This window comes from Pseudophryne corroboree, assembly GCF_028390025.1.
Source record: "Pseudophryne corroboree isolate aPseCor3 chromosome 2 unlocalized genomic scaffold, aPseCor3.hap2 SUPER_2_unloc_2, whole genome shotgun sequence".
NCBI classification, from domain to species: domain Eukaryota; kingdom Metazoa; phylum Chordata; class Amphibia; order Anura; family Myobatrachidae; genus Pseudophryne; species Pseudophryne corroboree.
Window position 1 is genome coordinate 320125 of NW_026967489.1, and position 21795 is coordinate 341919.

The 21795-nt window shown below is 49.3% G+C and overlaps 1 protein-coding gene across 2 annotated transcripts in view; it reads right to left on the reverse strand.

Annotated features, from left to right (window-relative positions):
• Positions 1–21795, reverse strand: part of LOC134983048 (glucose-6-phosphate exchanger SLC37A1-like) — a 164080-nt gene that overhangs the window by 16539 nt on the left and 125746 nt on the right. For both annotated transcript variants that reach the window (XM_063948746.1, XM_063948747.1), the window contains exons 15-19: positions 19882–19930; positions 14881–14954; positions 3485–3563; positions 1553–1650; positions 1204–1268 (exon numbers count right to left, since the gene is read on the reverse strand). In XM_063948746.1, the coding sequence (XP_063804816.1) occupies positions 1204–1268; positions 1553–1650; positions 3485–3563; positions 14881–14954; positions 19882–19930 (365 nt within the window). The remainder of the gene's footprint in view (positions 1–1203; positions 1269–1552; positions 1651–3484; positions 3564–14880; positions 14955–19881; positions 19931–21795) is intronic.

Below are 21795 nucleotides of genomic sequence, written 5' to 3' on the forward strand. Positions count from 1 at the left end.
TACTGTGGCGGGGCAGGAGAGGGTAGTACTGTGGCGGGGCAGGAGAGGGTAGTACTGTGGCGGGGCAGGAGAGGGTAGTACTGTGGCGGGGCAGGAGAGGGTAGTACTGTGGTGGGGCAGGAGAGGGTAGTACTGTGGCCGCGCAGGAGAGGGTAGTACTGTGGCGAGGCAGGAGAGGGTAGTACTGTGGCCGCGCAGGAGAGGGTAGTACTGTGGCGGGGCAGGAGAGGGTAGTACTGTGGCGGGGCAGGAGAGGGTAGTACTGTGGCGGGACAGGAGAGGGTAGTACTGTGGCGGGACAGGAGAGGGTAGTACTGTGGCGGGACAGGAGAGGGTAGTACTGTGGCGGGACAGGAGAGGGTAGTACTGTGGCGGGGCAGGAGAGGATAGTACTGTGGCGGGGCAGGAGAGGATAGTACAGGAGAGGGTATTACTGTGCCGCAGCAAAGGAGAGTATTACTGTGCCACCGCAGGGGAGCGTATTACTGTGCCTCCGCAGGAGAGAGTATTACTGTGCCACCGCAGGGGAGGGTATTACTGTACAGATACAGGAGAGGGTATTACTGCACCGGGGCAGGGGAGAGTATTACGGCGCCGGGGCAGGGGAGGGTATTACTGCGCCGGGGCAGGAGAGGGTAGTACTGTGCCGGGGCAGGAGAGGGTAGTACTGTGGCCGCGCAGGAGAGGGTAGTACTGTGGCAGGGCAGGAGAGGGTAGTACTGTGGCAGGGCAGGAGAGGGTAGTACTGTGGCAGGGCAGGAGAGGATAGTACTGTGCCGGGGCAGGAGAGGATAGTACTGTGCCGGGGCAGGAGAGGATAGTACTGTGCCGGGGCAGGAGAGGATAGTACTGTGGCGGGGCAAGAGAGGGTAGTACTGTGGCGGGGCAAGAGAGGGTAGTACTGTGGCGGGGCAGGAGAGGGTAGTACTGTGGCGGGGCAGGAGAGGGTAGTACTGTGGCGGGGCAGGAGAGGGTAGTACTGTGGCGGGGCAGGAGAGGGTAGTACTGTGGCGGGGCAGGAGAGGGTAGTACTGTGGCGGGGCAGGAGAGGGTAGTACTGTGGCGGGGCAGGAGAGGGTAGTACTGTGGCGGGGCAGGAGAGGGTAGTACTGTGGCGGGGCAGGAGAGGAAGACACTAATGACATATTCCACACGCTGCTCAGAAGACACATATGTGCATATAGGACACATGTAAGAACATACTCTGTCTGCTCAACTCCAGTTTGTCGGACGCATTGTATTTCTTTCTTAATAAGACGCAGCAAAAACTGAGGAAACAAAGAAACTATGTGAGACACAAAACTTCACAGATGGTGACATCATACATAAACAGGTGACATCACAGCCTTACAGGTGATATCCCAACTAGAAGGTGAGATTATGCACATAGAAAGCATCACAGGCAGACAGGTGACATCATACAGACACACACGCGTGACACCACAGAAAGACAGGTGACATAGGAGACAGGGTGTGTCAGTATTCAGGCAGCACATCCGGATATGACAGGTAAGAGTACTGGGCCATCATCAGTAATACAATGAGTACTCACCAGCAAGGCGCAGGCATCACTTATCATGAGCATGAAGAACACATTGTGCCAGCCATACGGGGACAGGAGGCCGGCTAGCAAAGGACCAAGAGCAGCACCTGCATTAGAGACGTAAAAGGTGAGAACAGAAATCAAATAAACTGCAGAGCCAGAATATCAATACCAGGGTATACAGATGTGTCACCCATTCCCATTCTATATGTGCCTTATGGCATAACTTAGACCAGGCATTCCCAACCACGGTCCTCAAGACACACCAACAGTGCAGGTTTTAGTGATATCCAGGCTTCAGCACAGATAACTTAATTAGTAGCTCAGTTATTTTGGTTTAACCACATGTGCTGCAGCCTGGATATCACTAAAACCTGCACTGTTGGTGTGCCTTGATGACCGTGGTTGGGAATGCCTGACTTAGACACTCTGCCACCAAGATAGGTGTATGTGGACACATATGTAGGCAATAAAGCAAGGAACAAGATAAAGGTACAGTGATGAGTGACTGTACGGGGAACCCGGGAGAGACGGGAGAGAAGAGAAGGGAGGCTGTTCAAGGATGGGAGAGTAGAGAAGGGAGACCATGCAGGGATTGTAGAGGTACTGGAGATAAAGGGAGATGGGTGAGGGACAGGAGAGAAGAGAAAGGGGGGACCATGCAAGGATGGTAGAGGGATGGGAGAGAAGAGAAGGGGGATGGTAGAGGGATGGGAGAGAAAAGAAGGGGGGAGGGCGAGAGAGGGACAGAGAAGAGAAGGGGGACAAGGGAGGAACAGTAGATGGATATGAGTGAGAGGAGAAGGGGAACCATGGAGGGATGGGAGAGAGATGGAAGAGAAGGGGGACCGTGGAGGGATAGGAGAGAGGAGAAGGGGAGCAGGAGAGGGGCTGGAGAGAAGCGAATGAGGACTGTGGAGGAATGGGAGAGAAGTGAAGAGAAGGCGGACAAAGAAAGGGCAGGAGAGAGGAGAAGGGGGACCAAGAAGGGACAGGAGAGACGAGAAGGGGGACCAGGGGAGTGGGAGAGGGGCTGGAGAGAAGCGAAGGAGGACTGTGGAGAAATGGGAGAGGGATGAGAGAGAAGTGAAGAGAAGGGTGACCAAGAAGGGCCAGGAGAGAGGAGAAAGGAGAAGGGGGACCAAGAAGGGCCAGGAGAGAGGAGAAAGGAGAAGGGTGACCAAGAAGGGCCAGGAGAGAGGAGAAAGGAGAAGGGGAGTGGGAGAGGGGCTGGAGAGAAGTGAAGGAGGACTGTGGAGAAATGGGAGAGGGATGAGAGAGAAGTGAAGTGAAGAGAAGGGTGACCAAGAAGGGCCAGGAGAGAGGAGAAAGGAGAAGGGGGACCAAGAAGGGCCAGGAGAGAGGAGAAAGGAGAAGGGTGACCAAGAAGGGCCAGGAGAGAGGAGAAGGGGAGTGGGAGAGGGGCTGGAGAGAAGTGAAGGAGGACTGTGGAGAAATGGGAGAGGGATGAGAGAGAAGTGAAGTGAAGAGAAGGGTGACCAAGAAGGGCCAGGAGAGAAGAGAAGAGAAGAGAAGGGGGACCAAGAAGGGATAGGAGAGAAGAGAAGGGGGACCGAGAAGGGACAGGAGAGAGGAGAAGAGGAGCGGAAAAGGGGCTGGAGAGACGCGAAGGGGGACTGTGGAGGAATGGGAGTGGGATGAGAGAAGTGAAGAGAAGGGGGCCCAAGAAGGGACAGGAGAGAAGAGAGGGGGACCGTGGAGGGACAGGAGAAAGCAGCATGGAATGAAGAGAGGATGACCGAGCAGGGACAGAAGACAAGAGAAAGTCAGCCTGGACCAAAGAGAATAGGAACCGTGCGGGCACATGAAGGAAGGAGGACATGCAGTCATATAGTATTGGAGAGAAGAAGACAATAGTGCAGGGATCTAGAAGACAAGGACAGCACAAGAAAAGGTTCTAGCAATGGATTAGGGACTCACCCACGGATCCAGTGCCATCTATAATGGCAGTAACAGTAGACAGCGCATGTGAATTTCCTTTCAAAGACTTGTGAGTCCCCTGCAAAGACAGATGTGAATGCAAAAAAGGTTCCAAAGAGAGAAAAAAAACTTCTGCAGGACGGGTTTTCCATCCAGTGACATTATTGCATTACTGTTATAAATGAAATGATGATCCGGATGTGAATATACTGAATGTATAACACCCTTGTATCACAATGGCTCCTGTTTCATGTAACTGGCAAATATATCTGTAGAGCCCCATGTTCTCAATGCCAGTATCCGTCTAGAGTCCGTGGCGTGACTAGGGGCTTGGAGGCCGCTGGCAATATCTCAAGGTGGCCTCCTATTTGATTTCTATAAACCCTCAGGTGTATATATTTTATCATAGTCTGCAAGCCACTACGGTTATAATGGTCATCCCCTCTTACTGTGTCACCACTGTATCATCTTATTAGTCACAATTCTAAATCATTAAAGAAAGGGCGGGATGTCCGCATGTGCGCAATCGCTGCAGCTGTGCAGGTACCAACAGAGCCAAATAGGGAACCGGGAGGAGATGAGGGAATTGTCAGAATGCTGGTCAGAGGCACTCCCAGGGAACAGACACACCAACGGGCAGCCGCGGGGTTACTTGCAGGGACACCAACCTCCACAGGCGGATCCTAATGACAGAGGAGCTTCCTCAGGTAAGTGGCACACTGCGGAGCATCAGGCGGGCCCAGCAGGCAGCAGCAGCATCAGCGTGGCCACAGCAGATGATGATGATCCAGACAACGGATAAAGGCCTATCCAAATGCCGAAGCTTGGAAACGTGGCCTGTTGAAAGCCTCTACCACTGCCGGGGAGCCAGAGCCCTTCAGCTTGGCAAGGTGACAATGAAGGACACCTCTGGATGGTAGATATTAGAGTCAGCAAAGCTCTCTGAAAACGTGTCCTCACTTGATGGCAGTTAGGCCACGTCCCCAGAAGTCACAAAGCTAATTGAACTAAATAGTGATTGTCACAAAACGGAGGTTTACAGCACTTCCCAGCATACTTGCCTACCCTCCCGGAATGACCGGGAGGCTCCCGAAAAATGGGTGACTCCCGGAAGCGCAGGCAAGTCTCCCGATTTACGGGGGTCACCCCCTGCCCGCGCCCAGTTAACGAGTAAAGTGGGCGGTCCGGGCAGGTGATGACGCGATTCTTGTTGAATCGCGTCATCGTAACCACGCCCCCTGCTGTATAATGCCGGTAATCGCGGAATTACACAGCGGGGGCGTGGCTTAAATGGTGTGACCGGAAACCACGCCCTGTCCCGCCTCTGGCCCACCCCCATTCCGCCTCTGGCCCGCCCCCCTGTCTCGTCACTTCACTGCTCGGCCTTCCCTGCTGAGCCGACGGGCTGCTCTCTCCCGGAGAGAGCAGCCCAGAAGTCGGCATCTTTGCTTCCCAGTCGCACTTTGACCTACCTGCGGCACAGTCCAAAGCGCTGTCCGCCATTCACTTGTCTATCCGGCATCCCACGCTGTCAGTCACAGCATACATTTCAGGATAGATAGGCTTCAGCTCCTTCCCGGCCTGCTAGGCCTCAGCTACTCTGAAGCCTAGCCTGGAGTATTGCATGTTACTTCCTGATCAGCTGATTCTGCAGAGTACTCTCTAACCAGGTAGTGTTTCCCTGACATGTGATTCCTTCAGCCTATCACCAGTGAGCTAGGGGTATATATTCCAGCTCCAAGCACTGGGAAGCTGTCAGTGCTTTGTTGTCCTCAAGCCTGTAGAGAGCGCCTGCAATCTCCTGCTTAAAGAGACAGCGCATTACCAACTTCAGTACATCCTGACTCCTATCTACAGGTTATCTGCAAACCTGCATTGCTGGTTATCTCATCTCCAGTATACCTGCAAACCTGCACTGCTGGTTTAATCCCAGCTTCCAGCTGTCCTGTACTGCTGGTTTAATCCCAGCTTCCAGCTATCCTGAACTGCTGGTTCAATCCCGGCTTCCGGCTATCCTGTACTGCTGGTTAAATCCCAGCTTCCAGCTATCCTGAACTGCTGGTTAAATTCCAGCTTCCAGTTATCATTCTCTACCACAAGTGTCACTCAACTATGATTGCACTGGTATCCCCAGTGTTCTAGTTCCCCGTAGTTGTACAAACACCTGTGGCCAGCCATAGACTTTAGCCGAACCTGCCACGCCTGTATGAGCAAGTCATATATCAAGCCGGCACTATTCCATCCTCGGGACTCCAGCCAACTAGCTACTAGACCTCGTCCGGTTCTACAAGTACCAACAACCGTGGCAGTAAGCACTGACCAAATGGATCCGGCAGGCAGTGTTGGTTTAAGTGCCGATGTGCTGCAAGCTATAGTGGCACGCCTGGAGGGTCTGGAAAGAATGCAGCGACAGATGGTAAGGGGGTTAAGGGGGGTACTCACGGAGAGATCCATGCTTAAAATCTAAGAAATCTGACTAGATTGCTTAGATTTTAAGCACAGATCATTTGTGTGTACCCCCCACAGCGCTATCGTCGGTGCTAGATTGAGCCTGCATGCAGGCCAATCTACCACGTCGCTCATTTCACCCGCTGGGTGAAATAAGCGCCCCCCCGTCATCCCCCCGCATCGCTCAGCACACATCTCTCCCGTGTATACCAGCCTTTACAGGACCTCGCTGCTCGGCAAGACGGGTTTCAAGCATCTTTGGCTACACCCTCGTCTCACTCTACTGCCCGTGAAGTTCACCAATGTCCTTTTGCATCTTCCAAGGCTATCCGCCTCCCGGGTCTGGGACTCAGGGTCGACAGCACAAAGGTCGACACACTTTAGGTCGACACCAATTGGTCGACACACATTAGGTGGACAGGGTCAAAAGGTCGACAGGGTCAAAAGGTCGACATGGAAAAGGTCGACATGAGTTTTTTATGTTTTTTTGGTGTCGTTTTCTTCGTAGAGTGACCGGGAACCCGAATTAGTGCACCGCGTCCCCTCGCATGGCTCGCTTCACTCGCCATGCTTCGGGCATGGTGCCTTCGCTCCGCTACCGCTTCGCTCGGCACACTTTACCGTTCCAATCGTAGTCCACGTGGATCGTTAAGTATGAAAAGGTTCAAAAAAAGAAAAAAATCATGAAAAACTCATGTCGACCTTTTTCCATGTCGACCTTGTTCCTGTCGACCTTTTGACCCTGTCGACATTTTGACCATGTCGACCTAATGTGTGTCGACCAATTGGCGTCGACCTAAAGTGTGTCGACCTTTGTGCTGTCGACCTGGAGTCCGGATACCCCGCCTCCCTACACCAGAGAAATTCAATGGAAATCCCAAGCTCTGTAGGGGATTCTAAATCTCTGATGTGCATTTCACTCTTCTTCCTGAAAATGTTCCCTCCTCCAAGTCTAAGGTGACATTCATCGTTTCTCTCCTGTCCGGAAAAGCCCTTGAGTGGGTATCTCCTCTGTGGGAGAGATCAGATCCCATTCTCAGTGACTACTCAAGGTTTTTATAGTTTTTTCGCTGAATCTTCGACGAGCCTGGACACTCAATGTCCGCTTCCATTGATATCATGAGAATCCGCCAAGGCTCTAGGACAGTTGGACAGTACATAATTGACTTTCAAACTCTGGCATCTGAACTCCAATGGAACAAGGAAGCCTTGACCATGGCTTTCTGGCATGGCCTCTCTGAAAAGCTCAAATATGACCTAGCTTCTCACGATATACCTTCTACTCTCAAAGATCTTATGTCTTTAGGTAATAAAATCGATCTTCGTCTGAGAGAAAAATCTGGTCTCGATCGAGATAGGCCACGTCCACCTCCTCGCCTTCCTTCTCCTTTTTTAGCTGTTGAGCCTATGCAGATAAATCTCTCCAAGTTGTCTGCAAAAGAGAAACAACGTCGTCAGATGAATCTCTGAATGTACTGTGGAGAAAGTGACCACCAACTGACAACTAGTCTCCTAGTCTCCGGAGGAGGGTCGAAGCTAGGAAGCGTAAAAAAACTCCCCAAGCAAGGAGGATTCCATTATCTATGTTTCTCTGCAGCTTCCCGCCAGTTCTGAAATTTTCCTGCTCTACTAGATTCCGGCGCTGCAGAAAATGTCATTTCGGCTGACCTGGTGTGCAAATATCAGATACCTACTAGGAAGCTTTCTCAAGTCATCACTCTCACAGCAGTAGATGGTAGTCCTATACCTCATGGGACTATTCTCCAAGAGACAATTTAACCCTCCAGATGGGGGTGTTACATTCCGAGGCCCTCTCATTCTTAGTTATCTCCAGAGCAACTCATCCTCTCGTTCTCGGACTTCCTTGACTCCAGCAGCATAATCCTCAATTGGACTGGACTTCTATGCAAATTCTTTCCTGACGTTCTAAGTGTCATGACAAGTGCCTTCGCAAGGTCATTCCAGCTCGTCAGGCGTAGGTTCCTATTCCTGATGATCTCCCTGAGCAATATCACCCATTTTCGGATGTCTTTAGTAAGGGAGGAGCAGACAAATTACCACCGTATAGAGAATGGGACTGCCCCATTGACCTTATATCTGGCAAATCTCCACCCAGAGGAAGAACTTATCCTTTGTCCATTCCTGAAACATCTGCTATGTCAGAGTATATCAAGGAGAACCTTGATCTTCGTCCCTCATCTTCGCCTGCAGAAGCAGGTTTCTTCTTTGTAAAAAAAGAAGGTTGGAGGACTCCACTCTGTATCGATTACAGGGGGTTAAATGACATTAGTGTCAAGAATCGCTGTCCACTACCCTTAATAACTGAACTTTTCGATCGGGTTAAAGGAGCCACAATTTTTTTTTCAAAACTGGATCTAAGAAGGGCATATAATTTAATTCGTATACGTGCCGGCGATGAATGGAAGATCGCATTTAACACTCGCAATTGGCATTACCAGTATTTGGTAATGCCATTCGGTCTCAGTAATGCACCAGCAGTGTTCCAGCACTTCCTCAATGAAATCTTCCGAGATTTATTGTACCAGTCTGTTGTGGTATATATACATGACATTTTAATCTTCTCCCGTGACCTACAAATATCATCAGCAAGTCCAAGAAGTGCTCAGAAGATTGAGGAAGCATCAATTGTTCTGCAAACTTGAGAAGTGCGTCTTTGAAATGCCATCCATTGCATTCTTGGGTTACATTATTTCCGGTTCTAATCTGTGCATATGTATCCAGAAAAGGTCAAAGCCATTCTCTCCTGGAATGAGCCTTCAACTCTCAAGGCAACTCAGCGCTTTCTAGGGTTCCCCAATTATTACAGAAAATATTTGTGGCTTCTCAACTTTGGTGGCTCCTATCACATCTCTCACTAGCAAAAATGCCAACCCGACTGTTTAGCCTCCCGAAGCAAAACAAGCTTTTCGTCTATTAAGAGAATCATTCATGTCAGCCCCTGTGCTTCAGCAAATCAGACATTTTTCGGCCATTCATCCTGAAAGTCGACGCTTCTTCTGAGGGCGCGGGAGAAGTTCTCAGCTATTCTCTGATGAAAAAATTCATCCTTGTGCTTATTTTTCAAGAAAATTCTCTTCCACCAAGAATAATTATCCTATTGGGGAAAAGGCATTATTGGCAATTAAACTTGCTTTTGAAGAGTGGCGATACCTCTTAGAAGTAGCTCAATTCCCAATTACCGTTTTATCGGATCATCAGAATCTTCTGTTCCTCAAGAGTCTTCAATGCTGCTCTCCTCGCCAGGGGCAGTGGTATCAATTCTTTTCTCACTTCAATTTCAAGCTCACCTACCGTACTGGCTCCCAGAATGGGAAGGCAGATGCTCTTTCCCGTTCCCTCTGCCCTGAAGAGGAACGGTCTACGGAGGAACCTCGTCCCATCCTCAATCCGGCAGTTTTTGCTTCAATCAAAACTAACTCTACTCCTCCTCCTGGTAAGATTTTCGTTGCTCCCAATCTTCGCAAGCAACTTCTACAATGGGCACACTCCTATCTCTCTTCTCAGGTCATGTAGGGACTCAAAAAACTTTGGAATTCCTGAGAAGATCCTATTGGTGGCCCACCATGCAACAAGACACTTAAACTTTCATTGCCTCCTGTGTTAGATGCGCCCAGCATAAGTCGTTCTGTCAAGCACCTGTGGGGCCATTACACATTCCAGTCCGTCCATGGACTCACATATCGATGGACTTCATCACTGATCTTCCTCCATCACAGGGAAAAAGCAGTGTCTGGGTCATCGCAGACCGCTTCTCTAAAATTGCGCATTTTATCCTGTTCTCTGGTCTGCCGTCTGCTCCTCAACTCTCCAAGTTGTTTATCTCTGAGATCTTCCATCATAATGGATTACCAAGAGAAATAGTTTCGGATCGTGGAGTCCAATTTGTTGCAAAGTTCTGGAAATCTCTTTGCGCTTCTCTTCAAATCAAGTTGAAATTCTCCACAGCTTAGCATCTTCAGAGTAACGGACAGATTGAGCGAGTTAACCAAGATTTAGAGACATTCCTCTGCATGTTTCTTTCCTCCTCTCAAGATAATTGGGTCGACTTACTCCCCTGGGCTGAATTCTCTCATAATAATACTTATCATTCCTCTTTGGATTCAACAACCTTCTTCACCGTTTTTGGGCAACATCCACAGGTCCCAGAATTCCAGTCCATACCACCTCTGGACATCCCAGCGGTTCAAGCTGCGCTTCAAAGACTTTTCCTCAATTTGGAAATCAGTCCATTTTGCATTAAAAAAGTATTCCAAGTGATACAAACTATTTGCGGATCAGAAGAGAAAAGCTATTCCTCATCTTCAAGCTGGTGACAGAGTGGGAATCTCTACATGAACCCTTCATCTTTGAGTACCATCTATGAAATTTGCACCCCGGTACATTGGTTCATTCACCATTCAGAAGGTAATCAACCCTGTCACCTTTCAACTCAAACTTCCTCATCTCCGCATTCCAAACTCCTTCTATGTCTCCCTACACAAGACTCTGATTCTGAATCGGTTTCAGTCTCAACCTCCCTCTGGTCCGAGTTAGAGATTGAAAAGATCCTGGACTCCCGAATCCGCTACAGATGTCTTCAATACCTCATTGACTGGAGAAGATATGGACCTGAGGAGAGATCTTGGATCTTCGGAGGATGTCCATGCTCCGCTTCTTGTTAAAAGATTCCATTCTAGGTTTCCGCAAAAGCCAAAGAAGTGCCCAGTGGCCACTCCTAAAGGAGGGGGTACTGTCATAAAACAGAGGTTTACAGTGCTTCCCAGTCGCACTTTGACCTACCTGCGGTGCAGACCAAAGAGCTGTCTGCCATTTGCTGGTCCATCCGGCGTCCCGCGCTGTCAGTCACAGCATCCATTTCAGAATAGTTAGGCTTCGGTCCTCCCCGGCCTGCTAGGCCTCAGTCCACTCTGAAGTCTAGTCTGGAGAACTGCATGTTACTTCCTGATCAGCTGACTCAGCAGAGAACTCTCCAACCATGTAGTGTTTGCCTGACATGTGATTCCTTCAGCCTATAACCAGAGAGCATGGGGTATATGTGCTTTGTTGTCCTCAAGCCTGTAGAGAGCACCTGTAATCTCCTGCTTAAAGTGCACTACCAACTTCAGCACTTCCTGGCTCCTATCTCCAGGATATCTGCAAGCCTGCATCACTGAGTATCCTATCCAGCTATCCTGAACTGTTGGCTCAACCCCAGCTTCCAGCTATCCTGAACTGCTGGTTCAAACCCAGCTTCCAGCTATCCTGAACTGCTGATTCAACTCCAGCTTCCAGCTATCCTGAACTGCTGGTTCAACCCCAGCTTCCAGCTATCCTGAACTGCTGGTTCAACCCCAGCTTCCAGCTATCCTGAACTGCTGGTTCAACCCCAGCTTCCAGCTATCCTGAACTGCTGGTTCAACCCCAGCTTCCAGCTATCCTGAACTGCTGGTTCAACCCCAGCTTCCAGCTATCCTGAACTGCTGGTTCAACCCCAGCTTCCAGCTATCCTGAACTGCTGGTTCAACCCCACCAGCTTCCAGCTATCCTGAACTGCTGGTTCAACCCCACCAGCTTCCAGCTATCCTGAACTGCTGGTTCAACCCCAGCTTCCAGCTATCCTGAACTGATGGTTCAACCCCAGCTTCCAGCTATCCTGAACTGCTGGTTCAACCCCAGCTTCCAGCTATCCTGAACTGCTGGTTCAACCCCAGCTTCCAGCTATCCTGAACTGCTGATTCAACCCCAGCTTCCAGCTATCCTGAACTGCTGGTTCAACCCCACCAGCTTCCAGCTATCCTAACTGCTGGTTCAACCCCAGCTTCCAGCTATCCTGTACTGCTGGTTCAACCCCAGCTTCCAGCTATCCTGAACTGCTGGTTCAACCCCAGCTTACAGCTATCCTGAACTGCTGGTTCAACCGCAGCTTCCAGCTATCACGAAATGCTGATTCAACCCCAGCTTACAGCTATCCTGAACTGCTGGTTCAACCCCAGCTTCCAGCTATCCTGAACTGCTGGTTCAACCCCAGCTTCCAGCTATCAAAATCTACCACAAGTGTCACTCAACTATCATTGCACTGGTATCTCCAGTGTTCTAGTTCCCCGTAGTTGTACAATCACGTGTGGCCAGCCATATACTTTAGCCGGACCCGCCACGTCTGTATGAGCAGGACATATAACAAGCCTGCACTATTCCATCCTTGGGACTCCAGCCAACTACCTACTAGACCTTGTCTGGTCCCACAAGTACCAACAACCATGACAGTAATATAATAGTATGGTCTCCAGACAAATAAATTGCCAAATCACATATTTAGTCTGCAGTGTTTAGCGACTGATTTTGGGGTGGGCCCCTTCACCTTGTTGGCCACTGGATATTTGCCAGTCTAGCCATCCTGTAGTTACTGGTACATCCATCCAGGCTAGAGGCCATACACGGGCTGGGCCTGCTTTGGTCAGTGACATAACCCTGATAAAAACAAGGTCAGAGAATTCCTTAACATAGTAACATAGTATCTAAGGTTGAAAAAAGACAATTGTCCATCGAGTTCAACCTATTTGTGGTCTCCTTTGCACAATTATTTTGTATAAAATTTTGACTGAAGTTGATGACTGCCGTTACGTTTTACCCCTCTTTTTTATAATAACCATAGTGCGTGACTATGCCCTGTAACCCTGGATATCCTTATCCATTAGGAATTTATCTAACCCATTCTTAAAGGTGTTGACTGAGTTGGCCATTACAACTCCCTCAGGCAAGGAATTCCAAACACGTATTGTCCTTACCGTAAAAAAGCCTTTACGCCATATTGTGTGGAATCTCCTCTCCTCTAACCTGAGGTGTTATCCACAAGTTCTCTGTGTTGATCTAACCAAAAACAGGTCCTGCGCAAGATCTGTATATTGTCCCCTTATATATTTGTAAATGTTGATCATGTCCCCTCTTAATCTCCTCTTTTCCAGTGTAAACATGCCTAGTCTTGCAAGCCTTTCCTCGTATTCCAGCGTCTCCATACCCTTAATTAGTTTGGTCGCCCACCTCTGAACCTTTTCTAGCTCCAGGATATCCTTTTTGTAGTAAGGTGCCCAAAATTGTACACAGTATTCAATGTGTGGCCTCTCAAATGATTTATATAATGGGAGTATAATACTCTCGTCCCTAGCATCAATTCCCCGTTTTATGCATGCTAATATCTTATTAGCCTTCTTTGCTGCAGTCCTACTTTGGGTACTACTGCTTAGTTTGCTATCTATGAGGACACCCAAGTCCTTTTCCAGTACAGAATCCCCTAATTTTACCCATTTAGTAGGTAGGTGTTATTTTTGTTCTTGTTACCACAGTGCATTACCTTACACTTGTCTGTGTTGAAGCACATTCTCCATTTGGTTGCCCATGCTTCTAATTTAACTAAGTCGTTCTGAAGAGACTCGGCATCCTCCTCTGTATTTATAGCCTTACACAATTTGGTATCATCTGCAAAAATTGACACCATGCTCTCTAGACCTTCTGTTAGGTCGTTAATGAAAATACTGAACAATAGCGGTCCTAATACTGAGCCTTGCGGCACACCACTTAGCACTTCAGTCCAAGTTGAAAAGGATCCATTAACCACAACGTGCTGCTCCCTATTATCTAACCAGTTTTTGACCCAAGTACATATTGTGCTTCCTAGCCCTGTTTATTGTAGCTTGTAGATAAGTCTCATATGTGGTACAGTGTCGAATGCTTTGGCAAAATCTAAAAAGATCACATCCACCTCTTTACCCTGATCTAGGTTTGCGCTTACTGTTTCATAAAAGCCAAGTAAGTTGGTTTGACAGGATCTGTCCTTCATAAACCCATGTTGATTCCTTTTAATGACCTTATTGACTTCAAGGAACTTCTGAATACTATCTCTTAGAATACCTTATAATACTTTCCCCACTATAGATGTAAGACTAACTGGTCTATAATTACCTGGTTCAGCTTTACTTCCCTTTTTGAATATAGGCAGTACTTCCGCTATACGCCAGTCTTTGGGAACCATACCTGATATAACTGAATCCTTAAAGATCAAAGATAGCGGTGTTGCCAGTTCAGAGTGAAGCTCCATTAGAACCCTTGGGTGAATACCATCGGGCCCTGGTGATTTATTAATCTTTAAATGTTTTAATCGGTCACAGACTACTTCCTCGCTTAAATAAGTACCTATCAGTGTGATATTGTCATTATTGAGATTGTGTGTCAGTCCCTGAATTAGGTCCTCTCTAGTGAATACTGTTGAAAAAAACTAATTTAGTGTGTCCGCTATGTCATTATCATTTCTGCTTAAGACTCCCAACTTGTCTTTTAAAGGGCCTATACTCTCCTTTTTTAATCTCTTGCTATTAATGTATTTAAAGAATTTTTTGGGATTCGCTTTGCTTTCCTTTGCTACTAGTTTTTCAGTTTCTACTTTAGCCGCTCTTATTTCCTTTTTGCAATTTTTGTTACATTCCTTATATTGCTGAAATGACTCTGCTTCCCCGTCAGATTTGTATTTTTTAAATGCTCGCCTTTTCTTGCCCATAAATTCCTTAATCTTTTTGTTAAGCCACATCGGTTTATGATTTTTATTCCTTTTTTTGCTACTCATAGGAATATATTTGAGTGTATTTTTAGCTAGCAGGAATTTTAGTACCTCCCATTTCTCCGTAGTATTTTTTCCTAAAAACAAACCTTCCCATTCAATATCCCTGAAAAATACCCTCATATTTCCAAAATTTGCTTTGCTAAAGTTTAGAGTCCTAGTTGAGCCAGTATAGGGCTGTTTATGGAAACTGATCCAGGACCAGCATTCTACTCAGTGCACGGACATATAACAGCACATGTAGATGCACAGACAAGTGCCAGCGACTCTACAGTAAACCCAGCAGAGAGTAATGGCGCAAGCAGATGCATCCTATGGTCAGCATGGAACATTTACTCACCAGGTCAGCAGACACTGCCGTTGTGATAAGGGAATATGGCCCATTTACCAGAGCTCCGCAGACCAGCAGCATCACTGGGTCAGAGAGAGAGAGAGCGAGAGTCAGTGACATGCGTGTGACAGATGGAGAGAGAGAGTCAGTGACCCGCGTGTGACAGATGGAGAGAGAGTCAGTGACCCGCGTGTGACAGATGGAGAGAGAGTCAGTGACATGCGTGTGACAGATGGAGAGAGTCAGTGACATGCATGTGACAGATGGAGAGAGAGAGTCAGTGACATGCGTGTGACAGATGGAGAGAGTCAGTGACATGCATGTGACAGATGGAGAGAGAGTCAGTGACATGCGTGTGACAGATGGAGAGAGAGTCAGTGACATGCGTGTGACAGATGAAGAGAGAGAGTCAGTGACATGCATGTGACAGATGGAGAGAGAGAGAGTCAGTGACCCGCGTGTGACAGATGGAGAGAGTCAGTGACATGCGTGTGACAGATGGAGAGAGTCAGTGACATGCATGTGACAGATGGAGAGAGAGTCAGTGACCTGCGTGTGACAGATGGAGAGAGTCAGTGACATGCATGTGACAGATGGAGAGAGAGAGTCAGTGACATGCGTGTGACAGATGGAGAGAGTCAGTGACATGCATGTGACAGATGGAGAGTCAGTGACATGCGTGTGACAGATGGAGAGAGAGTCAGTGACATGCGTGTGACAGATGGAGAGAGAGTCAGTGACATGCATGTGACAGATGGAGAGAGAGAGTCAGTGACATGCATGTGACAGATGGAGAGTCAGTGACATGCGTGTGACAGATGGAGAGTCAGTGACATGCGTGTGACAGATGGAGAGAGAGTCAGTGACATGCGTGTGACAGATGGAGAGAGAGTCAGTGACATGCGTGTGACAGATGGAGAGAGAGAGAGTCAGTGACCCGCGTGTGACAGATGGAGAGAGAGTCAGTGACATGCGTGTGACAGATGGAGAGAGAGAGAGTCAGTGACATGCGTGTGACAGATGGAGAGAGAGAGAGTCAGTGACCCGCGTGTGACAGATGGAGAGAGAGAGAGTCAGTGACATGCGTGTGACAGATGGAGAGAGTCAGTGACATGCATGTGACAGATGGAGAGAGAGAGTCAGTGACATGCGTGTGACAGATGGAGAGAGTCAGTGACATGCATGTGACAGATGGAGAGAGAGTCAGTGACATGCGTGTGACAGATGGAGAGAGAGTCAGTGACATGCGTGTGACAGATGGAGAGAGAGTCAGTGACATGCATGTGACAGATGGAGAGAGAGAGTCAGTGACCTGCGTGTGACAGATGGAGAGAGAGTCAGTGACCCGCGTGTGACAGATGGAGAGAGAGAGAGTCAGTGACATGCGTGTGACAGATGGAGAGAGAGAGAGAGTCAGTGACCCGCGTGTGACAGATGGAGAGAGAGAGAGTCAGTGACATGCGTGTGACAGATGGAGAGAGAGAGAGTCAGTGACCCGCGTGTGACAGATGGAGAGAGAGTCAGTGACCCGCGTGTGACAGATGGAGAGAGAGAGAGTCAGTGACATGCGTGTGACAGATGGAGAGAGAGAGAGAGAGAGTCAGTGACCCGCGTGTGACAGATGGAGAGAGAGAGAGTCAGTGACATGCGTGTGACAGATGGAGAGAGTCAGTGACATGCATGTGACAGATGGAGAGAGAGTCAGTGACCCGCGTGTGACAGATGGAGAGAGAGTCAGTGACCCGCGTGTGACAGATGGAGAGAGAGAGAGTCAGTGACATGCGTGTGACAGATGGAGAGTCAGTGACCCGCGTGTGACAGATGGAGAGAGAGAGAGTCAGTGACATGCGTGTGACAGATGGAGAGAGTCAGTGACATGCATGTGACAGATGGAGAGAGAGAGTCAGTGACATGCGTGTGACAGATGGAGAGAGTCAGTGACATGCATGTGACAGATGGAGAGAGAGTCAGTGACATGCGTGTGACAGATGGAGAGAGAGTCAGTGACATGCGTGTGACAGATGGAGAGAGAGTCAGTGACATGCATGTGACAGATGGAGAGAGTCAGTGACCTGCGTGTGACAGATGGAGAGTCAGTGACATGCATGTGACAGATGGAGAGAGTCAGTGACCTGCGTGTGACAGATGGAGAGAGTCAGTGACATGCATGTGACAGATGGAGAGAGTCAGTGACATGCATGTGACAGATGGAGAGAGAGTCAGTGACATGCATGTGACAGATGGAGAGAGAGTCAGTGACATGCATGTGACAGATGGAGAGAGAGTCAGTGACATGCATGTGACAGATGGAGAGAGTCAGTGACATGCATGTGACAGATGGAGAGAGTCAGTGACATGCATGTGACAGATGGAGAGAGAGTCAGTGACATGCGTGTGACAGATGGAGGGAGAGAGTCAGTGACATGCATGTGACAGATGGAGAGAGAGAGTCAGTGACCCGCGTGTGACAGATGGAGAGACAGTGACCCGCGTGTGACAGATGGAGAGAGTCAGTGACCTGCGTGTGACAGATGGAGAGAGAGAGAGAGTCAGTGACATGCGTGTGACAGATGGAGAGAGTCAGTGACATGCATGTGACAGATGGAGAGAGTCAGTGACATGCATGTGACAGATGGAGAGAGTCAGTGACATACGTGTGACAGATGGAGGGAGAGAGTCAGTGACCCGCGTGTGACAGATGGAGAGAGAGAGTCAGTGACCCGCGTGTGACAGATGGAGAGAGAGAGTCAGTGACCCGCGTGTGACAGATGGAGAGAGTCAGTGACATGCGTGTGACAGATGTAGAGAGTCAGTGACATGCATGTGACAGATGGAGAGAGTCAGTGACATGCATGTGACAGATGGAGAGAGTCAGTGACATGCGTGTGACAGATGGAGGGAGAGAGTCAGTGACCCGCGTGTGACAGATGGAGAGAGTCAGTGACCCGCGTGTGACAGATGGAGAGAGAGAGTCAGTGACCCGCGTGTGACAGATGGAGAGAGTCAGTGACCTGCGTGTGACAGATGGAGAGAGAGAGAGTCAGTGACATGCGTGTGACAGATAGAGAGTCAGTGACATGCATGTGACAGATGGAGAGAGTCAGTGACCCGCGTGTGACAGACGGAGAGAGAGTCAGTGACCCGCGTGTGACAGACGGAGAGAGAGTCAGTGACCCGCGTGTGACAGATGGAGAGAGAGAGAGAGTCAGTGACATGCATGTGACAGATGGAGAGAGAGAGAGAGTCAGTGACCCGCGTGTGACAGACGGAGAGAGAGTCAGTGACATGCGTGTGACAGATGGAGAGAGAGAGAGAGAGTCAGTGACATGCATGTGACAGATGGAGAGAGAGAGAGTCAGTGACATGCATGTGACAGATGGAGAGAGAGAGTCAGTGACCCGCGTGTGACAGACGGAGAGAGAGTCAGTGACCCGCGTGTGACAGACGGAGAGAGTCAGTGACCCGCGTGTGACAGACGGAGAGAGAGTCAGTGACCCGCGTGTGACAGACGGGGAGAGAGTCAGTGACCCGCGTGTGACAGACGGAGAGAGAGTCAGTGACCCGCGTGTGACAGACGGAGAGAGAGTCAGTGACCCGCGTGTGACAGACGGGGAGAGAGAGAGAGTCAGTGACCCGCGTGTGACAGACGGGGAGAGAGAGAGAGTCAGTGACCCGCGTGTGATAGACGGAGAGAGAGAGAGTCAGTGACCCGCGTGTGATAGACGGAGAGAGAGAGAGTCAGTGACCCGCGTGTGATAGACGGAGAGAGAGAGTCAGTGACCCGCGTGTGACAGACGGAGGGAGAGAGTCAGTGACCCGCGTGTGACAGACGGAGGGAGAGAGTCAGTGACCCACGTGTGACAGATGGAGTCAGTGACCCGCATGTGACAGATGGAGAGAGAGTCAGTGACCCGCGTGTGTGACAGATGGAGAGAGAGAGTCAGTGACCCGCGTGTGACAGAGGAGAAAGAGTCAGTGACCCACGTGTGACAGATGAGTCAGTGACCCGCGTGTGACAGATGGAGAGAGAGTCAGTGACCCGCGTGTGACAGACGGAGAGAGAGTCAGTGACCCGCGTGTGACAGACGGGGAGAGAGAGAGAGTCAGTGACCCGCGTGTGACAGACGGGGAGAGAGAGAGTCAGTGACCCGCGTGTGATAGACGGAGAGAGAGAGAGTCAGTGACCCGCGTGTGACAGACAGAGAGAGTCAGTGACCCGCGTGTGACAGACAGAGAGAGTCAGTGACCCGCGTGTGACAGAAGAGAAAGAGTCAGTGACCCACGTGTGACAGATGGAGTCAGTGACCCGCATGTGACAGATGGAGAGTCAGTGACCCGCGTGTGACAGAAGAGAGAGTCAGTGACCCGCGTGTGACAGAAGAGAGTCAGTGACCCGCGTGTGACAGAAGAGAGAGTCAGTGACCCGCGTGTGACAGAAGAGAGAGAGTCACTGACCCGCGTGTGACAGACGGAGAGAGTCAGTGACCCGCGTGTGACAGAAGAGAGAGTCAGTGACCCGCGTGTGACAGAAGAGAGTCAGTGACCCGCGTGTGACAGAAGAGAGAGTCAGTGACCCGCGTGTGACAAACGGAGAGAGAGTCACTGACCCGCGTGTGACAGACGGAGAGAGTCAGTGACCCGCGTGTGACAGACAGAGAGAGTCAGTGACCCGCGTGTGACAGACAGAGAGAGTCAGTGACCCGCGTGTGACAGACAGAGAGAGTCAGTGACCCGCGTGTGACAGACAGAGAGAGTCAGTGACCCGCGTGTGACAGACGGAGAGAGTCAGTGACCCGCGTGTGACAAACGGAGAGAGAGTCAGTGACCCGCGTGTGACAGACAGAGAGAGTCAGTGACCCGCGTGTGACAGACAGAGAGAGTCAGTGACCCGCGTGTGACAGACAGAAAGAGTCAGTGACCCGCGTGTGACAGATGGGGAGAGAGAGTCGTGACATGTGTGTGATAGCGAGACAGAGACGGGAGACTGCCCAGATGGAGTCACAGACGTACACACGGTATATACCGGTCCAGTGTTACTGACAGCCGTGAAGAAGTAGAGCTGTAAAACAAGAGAGCAGAGGATGATGGGTATCTTAGAAGCACTACAGCTATAATGCCGCATACAGTCACATGCCTGAGGGGGCTTATTCCCAGCAAGTGCCGCTCCTTCTCCTGTGTTATAGATACGACTAGCAATTCCCATGACTTGCAGATGCCAGTAGGTGTATGTACTATGAGGAGAGACCGTGTGCTCTGATATACCAGGTGCATTAAACTGTTCTTAAATTTACCTAGTACGAGCCAAGCGCTCCCCTCTGTGACAAGTACATCCATTACCCCGAGCAGAGCCGTCACACAGTATGTCATCAAGAGGCTGACACTACAGAGAATGCGACAACCGGGAACCCAGCGCGCGCTCCTAACATCACATGTACACCGTGTATTGTTGGCTGGGTCGAAGGGTTTTCTACATTGGACAATCAGTGTTTCCTGTCTTTATTTTTGACTGAGGACTTTATACTATTTTTTTAATGATTTAATTGAAAAAACATAAAAAAAATGGTTTGCAACAAAGAAAGAAACCTGGACGTACACCTACGGGCTTTACATGCTGCGAGGACATGTTACTATGACCACTGCGCAATTTCAGGCAAAGTAGCTATACCACAGAGACTAATGACGTAGGATGTCTGACTCTGTATAAGGAGAGAAAGGTGAGGGTAACGCAGAGAATAATGATGTAGGATGTCTGACTCTGTATAAGGACAGAAAGGTGAGGGCAATGCAGAGACTAATGATGTAGGATGTCTGACTCTGTATAAGGAGAGAAAGGTGAGGGTAATGCAGAGACTAATGACGTAGGATGTCTGACTCTGTATAAGGAGAGAAAGGTGAGGGCAATGCAGAGACTAATGACGTAGGATGTCTGACTCCGTATAAGGAGAGAAAGGTGAGGGTAATGCAGAGAATAATGACGTAGGATGTCTGACTCCATATAAGGACAGAAAGGTGAGGGTACCACAGAGACTAATGACGTAGGATGTCTGACTCCGTATAAGGAGAGAAAGGTGAGGGTAATGCAGAGAATAATGACGTAGGATGTCTGACTCTGTATAAGGACAGAAAGGTGAGGGTAATGCAGAGACTAATGACGTAGGATGTCTGACTCCATATAAGGACAGAAAGGTGAGGGTACCACAGAGACTAATGACGTAGGATGTCTGACTCCGTATAAGGAGAGAAAGGTGAGGGTAATGCAGAGAATAATGACGTAGGATGTCTGACTCTGTATAAGGACAGAAAGGTGAGGGCAATGCAGAGACTAATGACGTAGGATGTCTGACTCTGTATAAGGACAGAAAGGTGAGGGTAATGCAGAGACTAATGACGTAGGATGTCTGACTCCATATAAGGACAGAAAGGTGAGGGTACCACAGAGACTAATGACGTAGGATGTCTGACTCCGTATAAGGAGAGAAAGGTGAGGGTAATGCAGAGAATAATGACGTAGGATGTCTGACTCTGTATAAGGACAGAAAGGTGAGGGTAATGCAGAGACTAATGACGTAGGATGTCTGACTCTGCATTACCCTCACCTTTCTGTCCTTATACAGAGTCAGACATCCTACGTCATTATTCTCTGCGTTACCCTCACCTTTCTGTCCTTATACAGAGACTAATGACGTAGGATGTCTGACTCTGTATAAGGACAGAAAGGTGAGGGTAATGCAGAGACTAATGACGTAGGATGTCTGACTCTGTATAAGGACAGAAAGGTGAGGGCAATGCAGAGACTAATGACGTAGGATGTCTGACTCTGTATAAGGACAGAAAGGTGAGGGCAATGCAGAGACTAATGACGTAGGATGTCTGACTCTGTATAAGGACAGAAAGGTGAGGGTAATGCAGAGACTAATGACGTAG